At 32.2% G+C, this 24,160-nt stretch overlaps 1 protein-coding gene across 1 annotated transcript; it reads left to right on the top strand.

Moving 5' to 3' along the window:
* Window positions 1-1,340: 1,340 nt before the first annotated feature.
* On the top strand, window positions 1,341-23,473 carry LOC129229259 (phospholipase A2 group XV-like). The gene is made up of 7 exons (XM_054863529.1): window positions 1,341-1,796; window positions 6,016-6,172; window positions 7,080-7,198; window positions 10,408-10,506; window positions 14,604-14,831; window positions 18,510-18,810; window positions 20,091-23,473. Exons 1-7 carry the CDS (start codon window positions 1,664-1,666, stop codon window positions 20,305-20,307), a joined length of 1,254 nt encoding a protein of 417 aa, XP_054719504.1. The 5' UTR covers window positions 1,341-1,663; the 3' UTR covers window positions 20,308-23,473.
* Window positions 23,474-24,160: the final 687 nt, after the last annotated feature.

Genomic DNA, 24,160 nt, shown 5'->3' with positions numbered 1-24,160 from the left:
AAAAAACGTTCTATAGCTCAACCCCCGTTTGAGTTATTGACACCAAAATTGAATCAACACCTGTTCCTGTTAATGGCAACATATGGACCAAATTTTGTTTGATTCCGCCAGTTACTTCCTGAGGAATAGCAATCACGCGTAACTCAAAAAACGTCCCATTGCTCCACCCCCCTTGGAGGAATTCGCGCCAAAAACCAATGGGCACAAGTTCACATAGGGGCACATATGTGTCCCAAGTTTCGTTCGATTTCATGCGGTAGTTTTTGCTGTAGAGCGGCCACAAAAAACTGGTCACACACAGACGTGACACACATACACTTACACATACACACACAGACAGACAGACATTTTCCAAAAATAGTCGAAATGGACTCAGCACACCTAAAAACGTTCGAATCCGTCAAAATTCGAAAATTTGCACGAATCCAATACTTTCTTCTATATATTATATATAGAAGAAAGTAAAAAGCTGCTTACATTTACGACAAACAATTAATAAATTTAGGATCTCGCGAAGTTTTGCGTTTGCTCGGAACTTCTGAGTGTTGCTGCTACCAGATTCGTTTTATTTGCTGCCTGTCTCAGCGTGATGGGACTGATAAGTTCTTCATTTTATGCAGAAGAATGGGAATCATCATAACATGGAACATGCCAAACTGACGAAAAAATTCCTCAATTCCATATTTTGCTCCTCGTGCTCCTTTTTATTCAATGTTTTTTCTTCTTCCCTATTTTTATTTACACCATAAGCAAATCAGTTTCACATTCGCGATGCTACTTTGCCGTAGGCCCGTCATTTTGGAGTGTTTTTTCCGGAGAACAGGGGGGGGGGGGGGGGGTTTCAGCATCCGGTTAAGTATATTTGAATTTGAGTTGCGAATCACAGAGACTCCAAATTAAATGTATAATTTTCAATTTCCACAACACTTGATCTCGTGCCAATTGTCCCACATTATGATAATTCCCTGTACGTCTCGGATCTCGCACCTCGTACGAACGAAGAAACGGCAAATACGTCCTTAGTTTGATTATTTTTACTAAAGCAATATTTCTGAGTCAGCACAAAATATTTTAACTGATATTATGATAAAATGTGTTTTAATGGAAACCTTTGTTCTGCTACGCTCTTGAGTATTAAAATTTTTTTTTAGATTAAATTACTAAAATGCTCCCCCCTCCCTACCAAACAGAAATTTAAAACAAACCAAAAGTAATTAAAAAAAAATTAAAACAAAAACTGAAAGGGAAACTCTTGAAACAAAACTGGTGTACCGGTTACACGGTGCGGCAGATGTTAACTGTGAGAATTTAAATGCTTCCTTTTCTGCCGACCAGACGAAATAAGTGCTGATCAATAGCCAAAAATTTATCTGCAATTATTGGAGGAGTGTCCTTGTAAATTGTGTGAGAATAGATAGTTTATCAGTCTTACCTGTAGCACTACACGTTAAAATTGCGGAATGTCAACAAACTGACGTAGTATCGAACCATTAATAATTCACGTGATATCCAGTAAGAAAACAACAAAATCTGACCATGCGGCCGTGTTTCTGTGTTTGAAAGCACACGGTATTTAAACGTTTTAAAAAGTCTGACGAAAGTGACTGTTGCATTTTATTATTTTACTTACTTGTTGACGTTTGTTGTTATTTTCTAAAATTCAATGACCGGTTGGTTTCCAGCTTCGTCGTTAACGGCTGGCGTAGTTTTTTTTACGCTGCTTGTAAGTTTTCCTCTTGACTCTTCGGCGTTTCATTTGTTGAAACGTACGAATACAAAAAGCCCTGTGATATTAGGTAAGTTACTTTAGACTCATTTTTTAAAAATTTGAACCTCAGAGAGAGAATATAGGATTCTTTTTAGTTAAACATATTCAAATAACCTCGATGTGTTCTGTTTAAAATTAATTTTCTTGTAATGTAAATTCATGGAAGTAAGCAACAGCATGCCTTGAATTCAGTTCGTTTGATTTCATTCAGTAGCATCCTATTTAACATTTAAAGCATGATGTATAATTTTTTATGCTGCTTCAAGCATATGCTTTTTTTTTTCTTTGAAAAAATTAGTCCTTGAACAGCATTATTTCCTGCTCTTTCGTAAATTAAGTTACCTAATATTCAAGCAAGATATGGTAGTGTGCATGGGAACCTCAGGCCCAGTTGTGTTAATTTAGAATAGGGGGGAGGTATAAGTTTTAAGAATTAAATTTCAAGGGGGAGGGGGGGGGGCACTCCTCATTCATATCTTCACTCACCTGAATGTACTAAGCGACCATTCCTCACAGTCTTCTGTTGGAGGATTTGTGATGCAATTTAATATGGCACGGCAAGGGGATGTTGAAAGGAAAAATGTTTCTGAGAAGTGATCGATCAGCTGTGATTTGTTTTACTCTACCAATACATTCCTTGTTTTTCCATGTGTCATACCAGACCCTGACATTTGCTTCAATGTTTTCAATGGCATAAAATTCAGATAATTCATTCATTTTTTGATAAAAATGCCTAGTTTTTATTTTGTTTACACACAGGCTGCTCAGCAGGAGGCAACTGCCCTCTCAAGATTAATGAATTCATTTAGCCATCAGCGGCCAATGCTAACTTGGAGAAAAAATTGACCTTGAAAAACATATAACTGCCAATTGTTTTTGGATATAAAGGAAAAGAAAATAACTTTTCTTTGTCTATTTTTTTTACTGGATAGTTAAAATAATTACAGCAAAGGGCCTGAAATTGGTACAACGGGACCGACGCCAGTTTTGGATTTTGAAAATGAAACATTTATGAAACAACCACTTTGATAAGAGTTTTAAGAATTGTATGCTCTTAAAGTGAAAAATGAAACTTATACATTAGCACATTAGCTTGTAAGCTGAGCAATTTAGTGCAAAAAACGAGGTTCAGATTTGGGGAGTCAACCTGTGTTACAAAGCAAAACCCCTGAAATTTGTTTTTCTGGAATAGAAATAAAAAAGTCTCTATATTTTCCTGATTTTAGCTCAACTTTGTTTTACTTAACATGAACGAAATATGTAGTAAATACTCTTATATTTTGACATATAATCTGGTTCTTAATTAAAGAATTTTTCAACTTTCTCATGATTTTATATAGGTGAATATATTTAAAGAAATCATTTCTCTATAGCTTTTAAGGAAGCGACTAAAGAAAGCAAAATCATGAAATTTAAATATTTTGAAATTCTAGTATCACTGAACATCAGAAATTTTTTTCAAAAAATTAAATAAATGCTCTTATTCTTTGCAGCCAATTATATATCTTTAAGATAAGACTTACTTATTTATCGAAAAAATAATTATCCACTATTAATGAAATTTAGCAATATGTAGCATACTGAGTAGGTACATATATTCATGCTTAATATACTGCTATACAGTTTTTATATTCTAAAATAATTCTTAATAAATTGAACAAGAAATTTATTACAGATGTTAATTACATTACCAAATGCAATTACTGTGCATCTTTGTTATGGTAACATGCTTCTCTTTTGAAATGCGAAATTCATCATAACCTACTTTAGAAAAAACATTATTAACGTAGTTGACGCTTTGTATTGTCAGACTATTCAACAGTTCTTCTGCTACATTTTCTGCATTATGCTTTTCATTCTTTTTTTTTTCCTTATGGGAGAGGTTTAACCCCTAAAACCCTCCCCTTGGGCACAGCCTTGGTTTGAACAGAAATTTAGAAGCATTTCATTTGCATCTTATTTTCATAAGATCTGCATGATACAGCTTTAATTAAAAAAATTCAAAACATTAAAGTGTATATCAGGGGTCTGTCCAGGATTTTTCGCAGGGTCCCTTTTTTGTGAAAAATAAAATAATTTTGTGAAAAGTGAATTAATTTTGTGAAAAATCAAATAATTTCGCAAAAAAATAAATAAATAAATAAATCGAAATTTTAGAATTTAGAGCGGGCACAAGCTGCATTATTTAAACTTAAAGTAGAGTGTTTTCCTCTTCTATGTTGAGAATATCATTCTGGTGTGTTTTTCTAGTATTTGGCGGGGGGGGGGGGGGGAGGCATCGCTCCCTCAAGTAGCAATATTTATCTCCATTCTACATTATGTTAAATTATACTAGAAATATTTCTGTACAGCATTTAAAATAATTGTAACAAAAAAATAAATAAATAAATATAATTCAGACGAGGGTTCAGCATTTAACTTTTTGACCCAAGACACTTTTAAAAAGCACAGAATTTCCTTTAAAACCTATAAATTCCGTCATTTTAACAAAAATAAAAAGAGATTTTATTTGTTTACTTTTTAACAATGTGTATTAAACATCAAAAATTCAAAAAATCGGATTCCCATAGCGGATGCAAAGAGATCGCAATTCTCAAAGTGAAGGCATCAAAGGTATAAAAACGGCTTGTAAAAGAAATATTTTTGATTAAATTATTTTTAAATTGCATTTTAGAGTCCTATGATAAACATATCATTAATATCTGTGGACACAGTTGAAGCAAAAATAAAATTAAACCATCGATTCAGCATTTTAATTTTTGACTCATAAAGAAAATGGAAATTTGCTTTAAAAACTTGAAATGCATGTTCTAACAAAAATAGAGACTTTTCATTTATTTGCATCCTAATAAAGCGAAGTTAGCTTGAAAAAAGAACAAAATATGATTCTTATATCGGATGTTAAAAGATTGTATTTTTCAAAGTGTAGACATCTAAAGAAAAAAAACGGCAAGTAAAACAATTTATTTAAAGTTAATCATCCTTGTTAGCATTGAAAAATCAAACCCATATAATTTTCTCCCAAAATAACAGTTAAACATCGTACAGCACCATAAAAACGCAAATATTGACTAGCTGGTAAAATAATGAGAATATTTTCTAATCAAGTCATTATAAAGGATTAACGCCAGATGCTAAATGGCGATTAATTTTGAAGTTGGTAACCCTATCTGAAGCGATCATATTTTTTCCCCACCCTTACTATCCCTTTGCAGTTCTAAGTTCATTTCGCTGATATATATTATTATAGTTTATTAAATCATCAGCAGGGAGAAAAGTGCTTACCAACGCCTTTTCAGAAAAGTTTACAACACCGCTGCTAATTAGTTGTGATAAAACAAACAAAATTATTTAAAACCAAACTTATTTTCAGCTGTTAATTTCTTTCCAAGAAACAAACAACAAGCATTATATTTATTTGGCAGTAGCAATTTATCGCTTGCAAGAGCCGATTTTTTTTTCTTTGCAAAATTAGCAGATTTTGTATAGCTGATCCCTCTAATTTGACTTCAAAAAGGTTTCAAAAATTATCGGTTTAATATGCCTTATTTCGCTTTTAGATTTGCTCTTTCAATAAACAATTTGTGAAAGATCAGTTCTTGTTTATCAGAATTTTGTGAAGGGTCCGTTTTGGTTGATTCGGATTTTGTGAAAGGACCGTTTTGTTTGATCGGATTTTGTGAAAGGTCCGTTTTGGTTGATCGGATTTTTGTGAAGGGTCCGTTAACGGACCTAAATATCCGCTGGCCAGACCCCTGTATATACAACAAAAATTTTACCTGAATGTGCATTTTCAAAGTTACTATAAATGTAAAAATTGTTTAAATTGTAACTAACATGACTGGTCGCTTAGGCTGGGGTCGTAATGGCCTGATCGGTAAGGACTTGTGGTTGGAGGGTCCTGGCTTCAATTCTAGCCAGCGGAAGACCCACCGTCTTCATTAATGGTGACTGGGGGGGGGGGGGGGTTAAATATGCTTGTGGTCACAAAGTCCTAAGAGTGAAACAATATCTGGGTGGTGGACCAAGAATTGCTCAGTTTATGTTCTGGATCAAAAAATCAGAGCTGTCTTCAAGGCCCCATCCAACTGGTTAAACCATAAATAATTGTACATACGGGAGACCCTGACCTCTGACAAATGGAGGTTCAATGATTTCAAACGCTTGTTATTTAAAAAGAGAGCCAAGTGCATGTTTGATTTATGCCCACTTTTTTCATCTATCCTTTACTTAATTTATTATTGCAGTTCCCGGTGATGGCGGTAGTCAGTTGGAAGCCAAGCTGGACAAACCATCCACAGTACACTATTTTTGTAACAAGAAAACTGATGATTACTTTAGTTTATGGCTTAACTTGGAACTTCTTGTTCCGTATGTTGTTGACTGTTGGGTGGATAACATGAGGTAAAATATTATCCCAAAATTTTTATTTACAGTAGAGTTTTCATTATTTTTTCAAAACTTTATGCATATATTTTCATTATTTTGTATCATTTTACATATATGATGTTTTTAAGGAAAGGTTTTTCTGAAAAACTTCTTTTCTTTAGAACATGAAAACCCATATGTCAAATTTTGTAATTAAACCTAGGCATTTCAGATAATCAGGAATTGTTGAATTCAATAAATTTAATCTCTGCAGTCTAATAAGTTATTCAACAGTTTGCTTCGATTAATTCCTTTATTTTGTTCTAATCAGCGTCAACTGGCTTCCAGAGCTTAGTACTTCAACATTGAATTGCCGTTTTATAATTTTACTAACCGAGTTTGACATTGGCCTTCTGCTGATATATCTATCAAATATTTTTTTTCTTGATTGAGCAGCATTTTAACTTTTTCAATAGTAACAAAGTAAAATATCCCAAAAATGTTGCTTTTCACTTTCTATACATTTGAAAGAGCACCAACCAAAAACTACTGCTTTAGCTTAAACATGAAGTTGGTTGTGATAAAATGGAATTATATATGACCTTTTTTTCTCTTAAACATGTTTAATTTAACCTTCATTTCAATTTTTGAAGAAAAAAAATGAACTTTTTTAGTTTTGTGGTTTTAAATTGACAATACTTGAAATAGGCAAAATATCACTCATCATCTATCAAGGAAAAAATGCTTTTTACTATGCATTTGACTCATGCTATATTTTTTTATTTTAGATTTAATGATGATCTATTAAGTGATAAATATCACTGATTTTATTAATTTTTACATCTAAATGTTGATGTTGAAAAACCTTTCACATTATTTGTTTTGAAGAAGAAAAAATTTTTAACTGGTTTAATATTTGAACGAGTTTATTTTGTTTCTTCAGACTAGTTTACGACAATGTTACCCGCACAACTTCTAATGCTCCTGGTGTCCTAATCAGAGTTCCTGGTTTTGGGAACACTACCTATGTGGAATGGTTGGATCCTAGTCAGATTTCTCCCAGTATGTGATCATACTTTGTTTTTCATATCTTAAATGTTTTTTTTTTTAATAGTAAATAATAAAATTGAAAGATGTATTATGACTTTGCATTACTCCTATTTGTACCCTGATTTTAGTAATCGAACTTTGGACATGATTTTGAACGTTTCTGCATAAAGGATTTTTTTGAATAAGTACTTAAGCATGAATGTTCTCGGTTTAATGAATTGTCTATTGTCCCCAAAGCAGAATGCTACTAAATTTGCGACATACGTCGCAGAACTGATGCTGTCTGAGCTGCAGAACAATTCTGTTCAAATGTGAGAGAAAAACTCGGACAAATTTCTGCAGCAGTTCTACTGATTTCTGTGAAATTTCTTCAGAAGCTGCATGTTTTCTGCAAAAATCTTCCAACTCAAGATAGAATTTTGCACAAATTCTGCAGATTTCTTTAAATCAGAAGAAAATCTAGAAAATTACAATAATTTGGCAGAAAGCTCACAAAATATGTTGAATTTGATAAGTCATCTGCAGGAACTTTAGATTTACTTTTAACTTAATGAAATCTTCAGAATTTGTGCAAAATTCTATCTTTAGTTGGAAGATCTGCAGATTCTGTAGATTTTCTGGAGAAATTTCATATTTTAAATCTGAAAAGATTTAAAATATGATTTCCCATTTTTGTGGTTCCCCATTTCCTTATTTTTCCCAATCGATCTTCACCACTGCAATTTCCTCCATAAATGTATATTTTGGAAACATGCCAAAATTGAAACATGTCCATCGCCGAAAATTGCTTACTTTGTTTGATATTTCAATCTTTTTGCACCCTTAAAATGTTTCAATTATTTTGAAAGTTTTGAAGTGTTTTATTATATGCTACCCAAGCTCGACTCGTTTTATTAATTTTTTTAGCAATTTATTTATTAACTTCATTTTAATTGCCCTTTCATGCCATGTACGTAATTTGACTCTTAGGTTCGGATTTTTATAAAATTTTGCATCTTTACTCTTTCTATGCATTTTAGAAAGCATATTATAGAATATTTTTGGAGAATCTCAATTGGTTTAGGTTCTTTAGAAATGCATAAAAACTAAAGTTTCAAAAACTGAAAAAATATATATATCCTTGATGAAGTGATTTTGATTCAGTGCTCCAGATTTGTGAAAAAAGTCATGTTGGTTGCTTGTGTATACAATGCTTACAGTACTTGCAGAACAATTTTGGTCAAATGATTTTACGTTGCAGAACATCGTCAAGTATTCCGCTTTGGGGTCTACTGTGTTATGTGCAGTCTCTAAATGCAGAAGTTCTAAATTTCAATAGTTAAAGTTTTTTGTATGGCTTATTCACTAGTACTTCCCATTCAAGTTATAAAACCAAATTCTGGTAAACAAAAATGTTTTTGTATGCCTGCATAATGAATTAAATAGCAAAAGCAGAACAACGGCAGCAGATGACAGATTCTTGTTCATCAGATCTATTAAAATGAAACTTCCTACTTACATATGTTTGAAATGCATGTGTCATAGTATCTTCTTTCCCTCAGGATATGTTTTTCCTCTAATCTCTTCCTCTTAGCATATAGCCTTAGGATTGCCTCATTAGTGCCAGGTTAGACTCCTCAGACTACAATGGAAAATCCTCGAATAGCTCTTTCCAGAAAAGAAAATGAATGACAAAGAAGAAATGTAAAATTCTTCGAAATTGTCAAGATGAAAGAATATTAGATGAAAAAAGTACAGTAGAATGACAAGTAGAGATCACCTTACAGGGGTTAAGCTAAATAAGTTGTGTTGAAGAATTTTTTGCTTAGTGAAATTAGCATTGATCCAACCATTGGAAAAGTAAATGTCAAATTATCTATCAAGGTAGTCAAATTTACCTTACGAGAGTTCCACTGTGTAATTTTCTCAAGAAATTAACAACTCGCACAAGGCAGATACGAGATTCTTCTGAAAAATTTTGATTATCTACTTTTTTCTGGTTTTTAATTTTTTTCTGATTATTGCTACTATTCACATTTTTTCTTCCAGCATTTTTTTTTTTTTTTGGTGTAATGTGAGAATTTGCTAATCCTGTAATATAGCTAGGCTGATTATGAAAGAGGATATCAACAAATAAGTTTTAGACAAAAAAACACTAAAAAAGTGGCTCAAGGATAGTCTCAAAGTTGGTCATTTTTTGCCCCCCTTTTTTTGTGTTTTATCTCTTTTTAATCCCTGTGTTTTTTATGCTCTCTTTTTCCTCTAAATTTTGATACTCAGTTTTTGAGCTTTTCTCCCTACTCATTCTATTTTCATCATCTATATGTTGAAATGTGCAATTTATTTGCACTTTTGTAGGTTTTTTTTTTTTAATTTTCAAAGCATTAAGCAATTGTCCTCTAAGTGTAAACAAATATTTTCCCCCTATAATCCAGGGCTAAACTTCTAAAAAAAAGTACTAAAGCCTTATAGTCTTCAGATCTTATTTTTGCTTGTAAATAGACTGAATTTTGTTTAAAATGTTAAAATTTACATAAAATTGAAAAGAAGAGAGTTCAGCTCTTGTGATCTCTTGTGCAAATTAAGCTTAACTTTAATCTATGAATTCAAATATTCATGTATGAAAACAAAATAATAATATATAGGAAAGGAACCAATGTAACTTTAATACCTAGAGACTAAAAGTAAAATTTAGATCTGGTTACAAGTTTAAACATTTATTGAAAACTTTTCGTTATAAAAAATGCCCTCAGGGGTGGCAGATCTGCATCACAATGCACCAATTTCAAATCCTTAACTCATTCTCATACGAAAAAAAAAAGAATTTTTCTACACTCTTTTTAGCGATGTTTTAAGCAATCAGTCTCTCTTTCCCTAAATATAGATATTTCTACAAGCTATAATATTCTATGAAATTTGGTGAATACTTCTTAAGAATGAAACATAATAGGAGGAGATAGGAAATATTTGCAGTCAAAAGGTTTTTTCATCACCTACAGGAATGTGTTTTAAAAAAGAAATTCCCCTAAAAGGATGATATTTTTTTTTCTCTAAATCATTTCAAATACTATTGCAAATTTGGTCTGCTATAATAATGTCAGGCAGATTTAAAATGGAAGTTTCAAGTCATCATGCACGCTTATTTTTAAATATTTCCAACTTTCTGTTTTGCATGACGTAGTACCTCATTTTTTTACATCTTGGGCAATCTTATGAGACCCAATTATTACTTTTTCTTTCAGGTGCTTATTTTACGGGAATTGTTGAAGCATTGCTTACTCTAGGCTACACTAGAGGAATTGACATAAAAGGTGCTCCATATGACTACAGAAAAGCTCCTAGTAAGTTTTTTTATTAGTTATTTTTCTTATTGCTTTAAAACTTATCACTTTAGTTACAGTAATGCAGCATTCAAATTCGGGGAAATTATAGCTATCTGATTCAGATGTGTTATATGGGTCATGTATCAAGAGTCATTCATGTTCCTTTCACAGTCATGTTGAATGTGAAGCATCATTGTCTTAAACAAATCACTCAGCTCTTTCTCAAAAGCTGTAATAATGTTTTCCCAACAGATATTTAGTTTGTCTCTAGGGCAGGGGTGCCCACAGGGGGGAGGGGATTATGGCACAGGTTGCGCCATCAACGTTTTTTTGGGGGAGGGGGATTTTTTAACTTTTTTATTTTATTTATTTAAATTTATTTATTGAATTATTTTTCATTTAAATCACTTGTTTTATTTTATTTTACTCTGTTTATGTTTGATTAGATTTATTTATTTAGTTTGTTTGTGTGTGTATGAATGTCATTGGGAGGGGGGGGCATAGCACAGAACTATTCAAATAAAATAATAATAAGTATAATTAAATAAATTAAAAAAAATAAAAATATTTTAAAAAATAAATTAGATAAAACATATTTAAAAAAAATAAAATAAAAAAAGAAAGCAAAAAAATAAAAGAGGGTTGAGGAATTTTTAATTTTTTGGGGGGGGGGGGATTTGTGCCATTGAACTTGGGGGGGTCTCTATATAGGAGTCTATAGGAGTCATCTACTAATAATCTATATAGGGGGGTCTATATAGGAGTCTATAGGAGTCATCTACTAATAATCTATATAGGGGGGGGGGGGGTCTTTATAAGTCTAATATAGGAGGCACCAAAAAATAATCTTTATCTTAACTTTTGGAGGTTAAAATTAAGGATGCTTTGATTCAATTGCAGTATTTCTTAATTCATTGGCAGCCACTTTGCCAATTACTTATAATCAGTTGGTTTTTGCAATTAATTTGTTGGAAATTTTTTTTAAATTAAAATTACTTTTGTCAAGTACAAGAAACTATGCAGAATGAATTCTTTACAGCTCGGAATAGTTCCAAACTCTTGCTCTCATACCCTCATTTGACACAAAATTTACAAATTATGGTAAGTGTGAACAACACATTGTTTTTTTTTTTTTTTTTTTTTTTCAGAAATAGAATATGAATGAATAATAGAGGTTACAGGAAAAATGTCAAAATGGAGCTGAAATTTTAAAGGAAAAAGTGTAAAAAAGGAACAAGATTTAAAAAAAAGCCTTTTATGGACTTAAAACTATAAAAAGGAACAGTTAGAAGGCCTGTGCATTAGGTTATTATATCACGGAGTTGTTATAAAGCAAATCGACTTGTTAAATTATTGCTCCAATTGATTTTGCAAAGGTGCTGATATGGATTTTTGGTTGGCTTTTTGGTGCTAAAATGTGTCATGTATTTCATGGTGTATTTATTATATCTTAGGTTTTAACTTTCAATCATACAGAGCTTTAGTAAAATTTGTAAGTGTGGTGCATCTCCCCCCCCCCCCCCAAAAAAAATCAATGATATAATGTAATCCCAATGTGTAGAGCAAAACCCAATGTGTAAGGGAAGACATTGGAGATAGAGACCACAACAGTATTAGGTTTGGGATTAAATTTGATATGCATAAAGTACAGAATTTTAGGTTTGTGCCCAATTTCAGAAATGCTGATTTTGTGGCACTAAGGCAGAGTTTGAAAGCAGTTTTTTCTTCTGGATTGGACAATAGAGATGTGAAACTTCAGTGGGCAGAGTTTAAGGAAAATCTAGCGAAAACGGTTGGGGATCATGTTCCCTTTAGGAGAAAGGGTGTTAACGCTAAAATTTGGCCAATGTGGTTCTCCAGGGAAACTAAAGACGCTCTAAATTACAAGCAAACCACTTTTCATAGGTTTAGAGAAACTGGTCACAGTGCAGATAGGCTCCAATATTGTAAAGGCGTAAATTTAAGTATTTGTTACAGATTCAGAAAAGAGAGTTGGAGCAAAGACTGGCAGATAACATAAACAGGAATCCCAAGAGGTTTTTTGTGTGCACTAATTTGGGGAAAGTTCGAAATAGTCATATTGGGCCACTGGTTGATGAGCACGAAATTTTAATTCAGGACGATAGTGATATTGCTAATGTTCTTAATAACTCTTTTTCGAGTGTTTTTAACGATAACTGCATCTCAACAGTTGACACCAACAAGACACAAGCTATAGTACAGCTTGAGGACTTTGTATTTTCCAGGAATGACGTTTTACTTCATTTGAAAAAAATTAGAGACTAAGGCTCCGGGACCAGATAATATTTATCCAAAAATTTTAGTTGAATGTGCGGAGGAATTAGCAGATGCAATCGTAAATATTTTCGATGCTTCTTATAACTCGAAGACAGTGCCAGAAAACTGGAAGCTGGCTAACATTACACCGCTCTTCAAGAAAGGGTCTAAAGAGAGTGCAGGAAATCATAGACCTGTGAGTAACTTCGGTGGTTTGGAAAATTTTTGAAACATTGATAAAAATTACGATAGTAAATTTTCTAGAGACTAAGAATCAATTGACTAGTTTTCAGTACGGTTTCAGGAAAGGTAAATCTTGTGCAACTAATTTATTACATTTCTATGACAAAGTTACCATGGCTTTGGACAATAAGAAACCTGTAAATGTTGTTTACATTGATTTTCAAAAAGCTTTCAATAAGGTACCGCGCGTTGCTCTACTTAGCAAATTAGCTGATATAGGAATAGGAGGGAAAATTTTCATTTGAGTAAAAAACTGGCTGACCGGAAGGAAACAAAGGGTAGTTGTGAGGGGAAATTATTCTAATTGGAGTGAGGTTTTAAGTGGGGTTCCTCAAGGATCAGTGTTAGAGCCTGTTTTGTTCACTATTTTTATGAACGATATTCGTAAAAATATTTCTGGGAACATGAATTGTTTTGCTGATGATGTCAAAGTTATGGAAACTGTAGAAAATGTGGAACAAGCAAATCAGCTGCAAGAGGATCTAGATCATAGTATGGAGTGGGCTGATAAATGGGGGTATGGCTGTTAATGTTGGGAAATGTCAAGTGCTACATATAGGTCATGGAAATAAGTGTACAAGTTATTATTTGCAAGGTTCACTCATTAGTCGGGCAGAAAAAGTTACTGATCTGGGCCTCTTAATAAGTCAGGATTTAAAGTTTAGCCAACAGTGCAGCATTGCTAGTAACAAAAAGCCAATAAGATGCTTGGGTTTATCAATAGATCAATTTCAAACAAATCTAACGTAGCTTTTCTGCCCTTATGTAGAAGTTTGGTAAGACCTCATTTGGAGTATGCTGTTCAGTTTTGATCTCCTTAGCAGAAAGATATTAATGTATTGGAAAGTGTTCAAAGGCAGGCTACAAGGCTAATAAATGGACTTTCTCACTTAGACTATGATTCCAGGCTTAGAAGGCTAAAAATGTACAGTCTTGAGCAAAGAAGAGACCGAGGGGACATGATTCAGTTGTTTAAATTTATTAAAATGAAAGATGCTATGGGGCTGAAGTTTAGCACTGAAAACAGGACAAGGGGTCATTGTTTTAAACTATTTAAATCTCAGGCTAACATGGATATTAGGGAAAATTATTATTTTAGCAGGGTAGTGGAACCTTGGAACAGCTTATCGGAAGAGGTGGTAATGAGCAAGGAAGTAGATAGTTTGAAGAGGGCCATTGATCTTTACTGGGATTGTAAATTGACTAGGACCAATCTAGCTGGGCCCAGAGCCTGTTGCTGGTCGTCACTTTTGTATTTGTATAAGATACAGAGTTATATTAAAGAACCAATCAAATTTAGGATCATGTGATGTTTCACAGAATTCAATAATTATGTTTTATGCCAACCCTTTAGGGATGTAGACGTTTTGTCTAAGGGGGAGTAATGCCTTAAATATCACCAAACCAAAAAGTATCTTATATACCTATTATTAAGTACTATGTAAAGCAGCATGAGTTGAAAATATTTTTAATTCCATTCAAGTCCTCTTTTCTCTCTCCAAGGGTCAACAATTTTATTGGAGGTAAAATGTTTGTGCAGAATATGTAGCTATTCTTTGTTGGATTCTGTTATGAATGCTATTTTATGTTTTCAGACGAAATGGCTGGATATTTTGACGCCGTGAAAAAGATGTCTGAAGAAATGTTTGTGAAAAACTCAGAAGCTAAAATAACTTATGTGTGCCACAGTATGGGGTGCCCACTCATGAGTTACTTCTTCAACCAACAGGCTCAAGATTGGAAAGACAAACATGTCAAAGCCCTAGTATCTCTTGGTGGAGCTTGGGGTGGTGCAGTGAAAGCAATGAAAGCTTTTGCATCTGGTATGACAGCATTTTTTTTTTTTTTTTTGCTGAATACTGTAATCTTCTCCTATTATACTCCTGTTAATGCTATTCAGGGTTTCTCAACCTTTTTTTCACACGCGAACCGGCAAGAGCTTTTTGCGAATAATTTACGGACTGGTAATGTTGTTTTTCCCTTATTCTCCCTCCCCCCCCCTTTTTTTACAAAGGAGAAATCTTGCATTTACTGACTGTTAAAACATATGATTTTTTTAACTAACTGTTGGCGGTTTTCTCTCCTTTTTTCTTTTCGTTTTCTTTTCATCTTTTAGCCAAAAAAAAAAGAAACCTAAAACTTTGATTGGGGACCATTAATTAAACACTTGTAAAAAAATTTTGCAAAAGGCTGAGTGTTTTCTTTTCCTTCTTTACAAAATAATAGTAATAGTAATAAATGAATTACTATACAAATAAATAAAATTTTACTTGTTGTTAAAGATCTATTGCAAAAAATATTTTATGTTAAGAATACTATAAGTATTTAATGTAAAAATTATACATAAGTAATTAACATTGCTTAAAAAACATAGAAACCAACTAAAATTAATCACAAAACTCACGTAAAAGATGTTGTTTAAGATATTGCTATTTTGGTGCTTTTTTAGTCAAGATTTTTTAACAAACCAAGATCTCTGGACCGGTGCCAGTCTGCCCTACCACCAGTTGAGAATCGCTGAATGCTATATGCTATTAATGTCATCTGATTCTGATCCCTCTCACTTCATTTGCATATTAAAATTTTTTCTTGTGATCACTCTTTAGAACGATGATCGCCAAATTGTCGCTTGCGGGCTATTAGTAGCGTGCTAGAACATTTTTTATAGATTCGAGTTAACAAAAATAAAATCAATCTTAAATAAGGAAACCATACAATGACAATTAAGTTATCAAAACTGCATTTTTAGAAGCTGCTAATGCAGTTTTTGATAGTTTCAAGAATGAAACTGAGGAAATATCTGCTTGTATTATACGGCCATGGGAAGGTAAAGTGCAGTATCTGCCAATTATTCATTTTTTAAAGTTTGATTGACTTTTATATCTTGTATTTCATCTTTGTACACATTATAAAACCTTCAATTTCGATCCAGAATTTTTAAGTGAAACTAAGCTATCATATCAAACTGAATATAGGCGAGATATAAACTATGGAAAGAGTTGCCTAGCTTCCTATGAAAAATTCTTTCCAGGTTGCCACCTCTGTATTAAATGTTTTTTTTTTAATTCTACGGCCATCTGTGGCATTTCTGGCATTATTCAACCAGCAGCATTTGTGAAGAAGTATGAAAATGTGAATAAAATTTAAGGCCCTTAGAGTTGTCGTTTAAAAACTTCAAAATACTTGCTTACTTTCCATCAGTGAGGGCAACTTAAAGGCGATAAGTTGTTATTCATTATGTTTATACAGGAGGTGAAGGCGACTGATATCCCCCCCGACTTTGTATTTGATATAACTTTCTAATTCATTTTTTTTTTAAATTTCATTTTATTCATGGGCCAGATTTGTGTTCAGGGGCACAGTCAACTTCCCCCCAGCTATGTTGTTAATCCTAGTATGGCGTTTGATATTTATGTGAGAAGTGTTATGACACCCGTCCCAAGATAAATTCAGGCCAGTCTAGGGCATGGGTGGATTTAGGGGGAAGGGGGGCAATGTCCCCCCTTCTCAATCTTGGGAGGACTTTATACATAGTAACAACACACCTCCCAAATTTTTTTTCAAAAAATCATGATTTTTTTCTTTTTGAATAGTTCAGAAGCGAAAAGTGAAAATGAAGAAAAAAAAGGAATGTCCTTTTCTGATGGGGGCGAATTGGAGGGGGGGGGGGGAACAATGTACAATGTATTACAAGTAGTAAAGCTGTCCCTGGGTTGCTGAAAATGTGTTAGAAATGACTATTTTGAACTGAAAACAATTAGGCGGGCAACGTGTATAAGTGAAAATATCCGTTGATCAAGCTATGCTTTGAGCTGCAATACTGAAAACAATCGACGGTTATTTCAACAAATTAGGAATTAAAACAGAGATTTTAAAAAACCTGCATTTACCTACAAACTAAACAAGCTATAGCTTTGGGCACTCTCTTTGTTGAAGGCCCTCAACTTCCAAAAATTTTACAATTTGTTCCAAAGAAAAAGAAGAAAAGATAAGTTGTTTTAAAAATAAATTTCATTTTAAAGTGCCTGAAAATTAGGATAATTGTGGATACAAACTATAAGTTTTTAAATTTATTACAAATGGGAGGGGGGTAGGGGAGAAATGCCAAAATGTGTCAAATTGTGCTCTTTGCCATATCCTGCAGCAAAAATGTAAAAATCATGGTTCTCACGTTTCTGTAACATATTACTTGAGACAAATTTTTATAACTCACATGTTTCATATCTTGCTGTTTATTTATTCCTGAATGCTGTATTTTGGAAATCCTTTTGTATTACTTGTTTTTATCTTACTTCTTCTGCGTAATGTTAATCTATTTAGCCCGAAAAAGAAAAAAAAACGCTACTTCTATTCTTTTCATTTTCTGCACTGCTTGTAATTGAAAAAAAAGTTGGTGTATTGGGAAATCTATATATTCTTTTTCTTTTAAACTTAAAACAGTTGCTCTTACAAAGTTAGAACAATATTGTAAAACTATAAAATCTAGTACTAAATTTCAGAGACCTGAAAGGGCAAATGAAGTGCCTTAAATAATTTTAATTGTTCTTGAGTTCTTGAAAAGAATAAGATCAGTCTTTGAAATTCTTAAGCAAAGTGTACTTAAATTTTATTTCTTATCAAGTGTATAAACTGTGAGTTGTCCAAATGGGCAGCATGATACTCTCTTGTTACCTACTTTCGAAATCTGTACACCATTCCTTTTAAAGCATTTTTTTTACTATTGATCATTTTGTGTTTAATTCATTGTTTTATTTGTGGGTGGGTTGGAAGCATGATCAAAATCTAATTGATTTGAACCAACAGCCAATGTAAGCAAATAACAATGCATAATTGCCTGCTCTCCCGTGCTTTTTCTCTCTGATTACTGCTGTTATTGATTTTTTGACTCAAAGACAATTTTTACTGTGTAATATCCTAATTTGCAAAAGAGTATATTTGCCTATTTTTTCCCTCGAGATTTTTGTAGTTCCAACTACCCCTTATAAGGCTTCAAAATGCAAAAATTTAAATCTATTTTACAAAAATTCTTCCTGGGGAGAAACACTCGGACCCCCTAAAATTGGAGACATTCTATACCTTAACCAAGGGGTACCATTTCCCCTCTTAGGTTCAATTTAAAATGACAGCAAGCAACACAAGCACAAAGACTGAAGGCATGACACAGGATCACGGGAAAAAACAAACAAACCTAGGGGGGGGGGGGGTATAAAATGTCCTTTTTCGCCACCAACACAAAAAAAAATTTCTGAACTACAAAAGAGACCCAAAACCTAAAATAGCTTTGGAACCTTTAAGTCTAAATCCAACCTTGATTACAACTAATGTTGCTCAAAAAAAAAAAACCTCCCCCTCCAGGGCCTAAGTCATCAATCCGCTATGCTCTAGTGGTTGTTTGTAACTAATATGAAAAATTATTTCTTGTTCTCTTTTACTTTTCAAATCAATTAAAATTGATTGATTATTTTACTGTGTTTTAACTATTTCATTTATACTATTTCTAGGTGAAAATTTAGATGTCTTTGTGATCAATCAAAATACTGTTAGAACTGAACAACGCACTTGTCCTAGTCTTGCTTATGTGCTACCATCAGACAGTTTATGGAAGCAGGATGAAGTTTTAGTCATCACACAAGAAAAAAATTATACCTTAGGAAATTTATATGATTTCTTCAAAGATATTAACTTTCCTGTTGGATATGAAATGTATAAGGATACATATAGCTATGCTGTTAAAAGTCTACAACCACCCAATGTTGAGATTCATTGTCTGCATGGGATTAATGTGACAAATACTGTAGAAAGGTAAAGTATGTTTTTACTTTGAGTTGATTTTTGCTTTGATTTTTACTTTCAATATTCCATAATGACATTCAATTAATTGCAAAAATAAAATAATAATTGTTCATGACTTTTAAAGCAATATTTTCTCTACCTACTCCCTACCTTTTAGCTTGAAGCCTTAAGGTTGCTATATAGGGTAGGAAAAGGGCTAGGTGACCCTTTGGGGGTATTCCCTTAGACTCCATTCCCTTGCTGGGAATGGAGTCTGAATCATTTCGGTGAAAGTAATGGGAGGAATACCTGTTACAGACCCTTCCGGGGGGGGGGGGGGCAAAGAGTGTATTATTCACCCACTTATGTGCAAAAACATCAAGTTTTCTGAGATAAAGGGAGGAAGGGGGAGTGAAATGACAGCTGCTGTGCTACAAAGCACTAGGCATGAATTTCAGTTTCGGCTTGATATTTTGCATGCCTCTGATGGAGTTCATGTGGAACTTTATAATATCTGAACTTGTACTGTATGAAGTTATTTAATATTGTCTTTTTAATAAAAAAGTACATGCATATACCTCAATTTGTTCTTTTTTTTTTAAATTTAAGTGGAAAATCCACCCTGTACATTTTTCAAAAGATCATTTCTCTTAGTTTATTGTTTTTTTTTTTTTTTTTTTTTTTTTTTTTTTTTTTTACAACTAAATACATATTCTCAACATTCCTACAAAATAAATATTTTCAAAATATATGCAGTAAAACTCCTCTAATGCGGACACTAACAAGACAATTTTTTTTGTCCATAATAGAGGGGTGTCCGCAAGACGGGTTCAATAATGTTACTTGCCTTGGAATCGGGGAATTAAAAATTGTCCGCATAAGAGGGGTGTCCATTTGGAGGGGATTTACTGTATTTTGTAGGGATTTTTTTAAAGTTAAAAACTGGGTAACTGGAGGTAGGTTTCATTAATGTCCGTCAATTATAATTGAAACCTAATTTTAGCAAAAGTTAATGCAGCAGTGAACTTTGCTTCATCCATATATTAATACCAATTATTATGAACACGTAAAGTTGGGAAGCCATTACCTCAATGTTTCATAAAGTGCTTTGAATCCCCATGATCAATATGGATATCCATGTATCCCCATGTCTATTACAAGTTGATGTTGCAATTCTTGAAGCACTAAAACAAAGTATTTTTCTCCCACTAAATATTGTGTGCTGTTGATGTTTTCTTTTGAAAAATTTTACTGAATATTTTTAATAATGTGAACAAAATCTGTTGCTTAAATGTTCTGATTTTTTACAGGCTTTTTTTTCCTGCCAAAAAGTTTCCAGATGAACCGACAATAGTATATGGAAATGGTGATGGGACTGTCAATGTTCGCAGTCTTGAAGCTTGTTTACGGTGGCAGGGTCAGCAGAAACAAAAAATATATCATTTACCTTTGAATAATGTTGATCACATGAACATCTTATCAGATATTAATGTTTTAGAACACATAAAACGTGTTGTCATGAGTTAGTAACATTGCTCTTAGGAACATATCTTAAAATTCATGTTTCATATGATGCTGTGAACATTTTTACGATAAAAGTTTTTACTCTGTGCCTTTTTCAGCAACTATATTTAAGAATACTTTCCTCTGAGATTCAGTTGTTAAAATTATTTACACTCTTACAATGAGAAGGAAACATGATCAATTATTTTCTTGTACGGAAGAGCAATATAATTATATATCAAACTGCATAATTTGATAAAGAATATAAATAGATTTAGGCATTAATGTTTTCTATCATAACAACAACTTCATCATGTATGTGCTTTTAACATTATCAATTGAGTTTGCATACAAATGCATTCAATTATGTCTTACAATAACTATAATACATAAAATAAAAACAAGGCTTTTGTGCTGAAAATGAATTTTAAGAAATGTTATTTAAGCACGGAATTTCAAATTATTCATTATTTTGGTCTTTATCAACACTCTATAATTAACAATGCACATATTTGATTGTATATATACTAAATTAAAAATTCCCATTGACTTCTGTTAAACTTCAACTTAAGATATTTCATTGCATATGTACTAAATTAAATCTATTCAGTTTCAAGTACCTCCTTCCTTTAATCCTTTTGCTAGTTAAATTTTTAGAAAATGTTGGGAAAGTGTACATAATTAAAATGCCTAAATATGCTATTTTGCAATGTTTAATCTTTTAAAACATTTAAATTTACATAATCATTAATTCTTATCTATATATTTCCTGTTCATCACAAGTATTGTATGCATTGCTTGTAACTGATTGATTCATATTGGTACAAATTAGGCTTTTTAAGGAAAAATTGAAAGCATAAAAAAGTAATTTTACTTAATCTTTTTATTGTGTTTAATAACAAATATTTTCCATAGGCTTATCACATCTTTTAGATAGTATTCATTATTTTATTGAAAGCTGACAGATAAAATGTTCCAAATTGTAAATTTATATGAAAACATATTTGTAGTGCATGGAACGCATGAGAAGTTATGAAATGTATATATATAAAAAAAGTTTGGGTCATCCCTTAAAATTTTACAACCAAATTAGTTGCATTATCTCTCTCTCTCTCTCTCTCTCTCTTTTTTTTTTTTTTTTTTTTTTTTGCCCTCTGTATTTTCTGGTTTTTTAAGTTAATGATAATACTGCTAACTCTTGCTATCTAAAAAAATGTTCATTTCATTATTGATATTGTTTAACAATTATTAAACTGGTATAAAGTTAGATTTCTTCTGTAACAGTTCCCAGTAATTTTAGATTGTGGAATGACATTGTTTTTTAATTAAGAAAATGGCAATCATATTTTATTACTCTTCAGTTATTTAAAAGGAATGTAATACAAAACATTTTATCAGAAATCTAAATTTGTAATATAATTGATGACCTTTCATCTAAAAATAGAACATTCATAATGGGCCCTTTTTTTCTGTTTAGAAAGAGGCATTTGTGTAGTTAGTAAAAACTTCTTGAAACAATTTTTCTTGGTATTATACTTTTTAGGGAGAAAGTTTAATTTATTGAGAGCTTTTATCATCATATGCCTATTTTCTCTGCTCATGTTTGTGTAAGTTATAGGTAATGATTCATATAAGGGATAAAACTTAAACCTTCACCTGTTTATTGTCCTGTTGTTTTTCTTTAGTTTATGTTCCATTCACATAGAGCGCCTCAATGGGAAGTGACTAGGGTCATCGTACCCTCCCACTAAAGTTCCTTGTTTGGAAAATTTTGGTAAAACTGGGAACAGTCATGCAATGTTGTAACTTTAAAAAAAAAAGCTTAATTTCTCCTCTCATTTGGTGTAGGTATATATGCATGTATTTTCTCATTTGAAAAAATTGACTTTCTTTCTGCAAAATACAGAACTTCTCCTGCCCAAAAATTTAAAGTCAGTGCACGTCTGAACTCAAAATGCATGAGTCAATACTTAATTTTTAATAATTGAAAACTTTATTTAGCATGTGTAAGTGTATAACTTAAAGAAAAGGTTTTTTTTGCCACTAATAACATTTTTCAAAAAAATTATAAACGATCTCTTAAGTATTACACTAACTTTAAATGTGTGTGGAAGCCTATTTTGTTGGAACATTTCTGGTGAGATATAGTTATCGTAAACTAATGCATTAATCTTTTTATAATTTTTCTTGTTTGCTTTCATTTCTTTTCGGAGCAGTTTGTATATGTCAATTGAAGGTTAGTTATGTCATTTTACATTATGTTTTGGTAATGTGTGATTACATTAATTTTTAATTGCATTTTGCAATCAAAAATTAGATACATTAAAATCTACTTTTTTGTATCGTTTGTTTATGCATTTTCAGATTAATGTTTATTGGTTTTATTTGTGGCAATATCATGAGGATTCTTGAGTAAAATTGTGTGAATTTCTAAATCATTCAGGAAAAAGCTGTGACCAAAATTTTACTGATCATTGTAATTGAATTGATGCTTTAGTCTTGTAAATATATTATTATTGTTTTTTTTTTTTTTTTTTTTTTGTAAATACTTGACATTATTTTGAAGTATCATGTCTTTCAAAAATTTAAGAAATTGTTTACTTCTTCAAAATATTTTAATATTTTTTGTTGATAATGAATTACATAAATATACCTGCTATATAATATCTTAAAATTATTACTCTTGTTTAATTGCTAAGCTTGGTATATCTTAGAATCATTGCTGTATGATCACATGCAAATTGCAAAATACTTGAAACCTTCAAATGTAGGAATATAAAAGAATAAATAACGTAAATATTTTTTCCTTCAGATATATTTCAAAACAATATTCATGATTATTAAACACTCTGGCGTGTATCCTATAGTTTTAATGGTGTGCATTTTTTACAATTGATGACTATTATTTATATCTTCTGAACAATATCTGCATGAACTTTCTGTCAGAAGGTTTAGCTTTTAAAAAGCTGTATGAACAGTAATACATTTTTTTACATATTTCAAACATGTTCGAAGATAGTCCACTTAGTTGATTCAAATTTGTGATATTCTCATTTTAAATAATGGTTTTAGCTTGAAATTATTGTTTTTATTATGTTATCTATGTGATGTCATAGACTTGTTATCTGTGACTAAAGACGATGTCGTTTAGACGATTATTTGGTTCTAATAAAGTAGTTGTTAGACATTATATTGTTTGATGGTCAATTTATAAAAATTGCTTGTTGATTACAAATTTTAAAATTTAACTCATTTTTTTAACATGCATCCAGTCTCCCCCCCCCCTTTTTTTTTTGAAGGAAACCTTTTGCACTAATCCACACAACATACAAAATGCTTGATTTGCAGCAGCCAGTCCTTTTTACTTTCTTCTATATCTAATATATAGAAGAAAGTATTGGATTCGTGCAAATTTTCGAATTTCGAATTTTGACGGATTCGAACGTTTTGAGGTGTGCTGAGTCCATTTCGACCATTTTTGGAAAATGTCTGTCTGTCTGTGTGTGTGTGTATGTATGTATGTGTGTGTGTATGTATGTGTGTGTGTATGTATGTGTGTCACGTCTGTGTGTGACCAGTTTTTTGTGGCCGCTCTACAACAAAAACTACCGCATGAAATCGAACGAAATTTAGTACACATATGTGCCCCTATGTGAACTTGTGCCCATTAGTTTTTGGCGCGAATTCCTCCAAGGGGGGTGGAGCAATGGGACGTTTTTCGAGTTACGCGTGCTTGCTATTCCTCAGGAAGTTACTGGCGGAATCAAACAAAATTTGGTCCATATGTTGGTATTAACAGGAACAGGTGCTGATTCAATTTTGGTGTCAATAACTCAAACGGGGGTTGAGCTGTAGAACGTTTTTTGTCGTCAATTGT

This window comes from Uloborus diversus, chromosome 9 (genome assembly GCF_026930045.1).
Source record: "Uloborus diversus isolate 005 chromosome 9, Udiv.v.3.1, whole genome shotgun sequence".
Taxonomy (NCBI): Eukaryota; Metazoa; Arthropoda; class Arachnida; order Araneae; family Uloboridae; genus Uloborus; species Uloborus diversus.
Note: the sequence above shows the minus strand (reverse complement) of the source record. Positions and strands in the feature narration are given on the sequence as shown.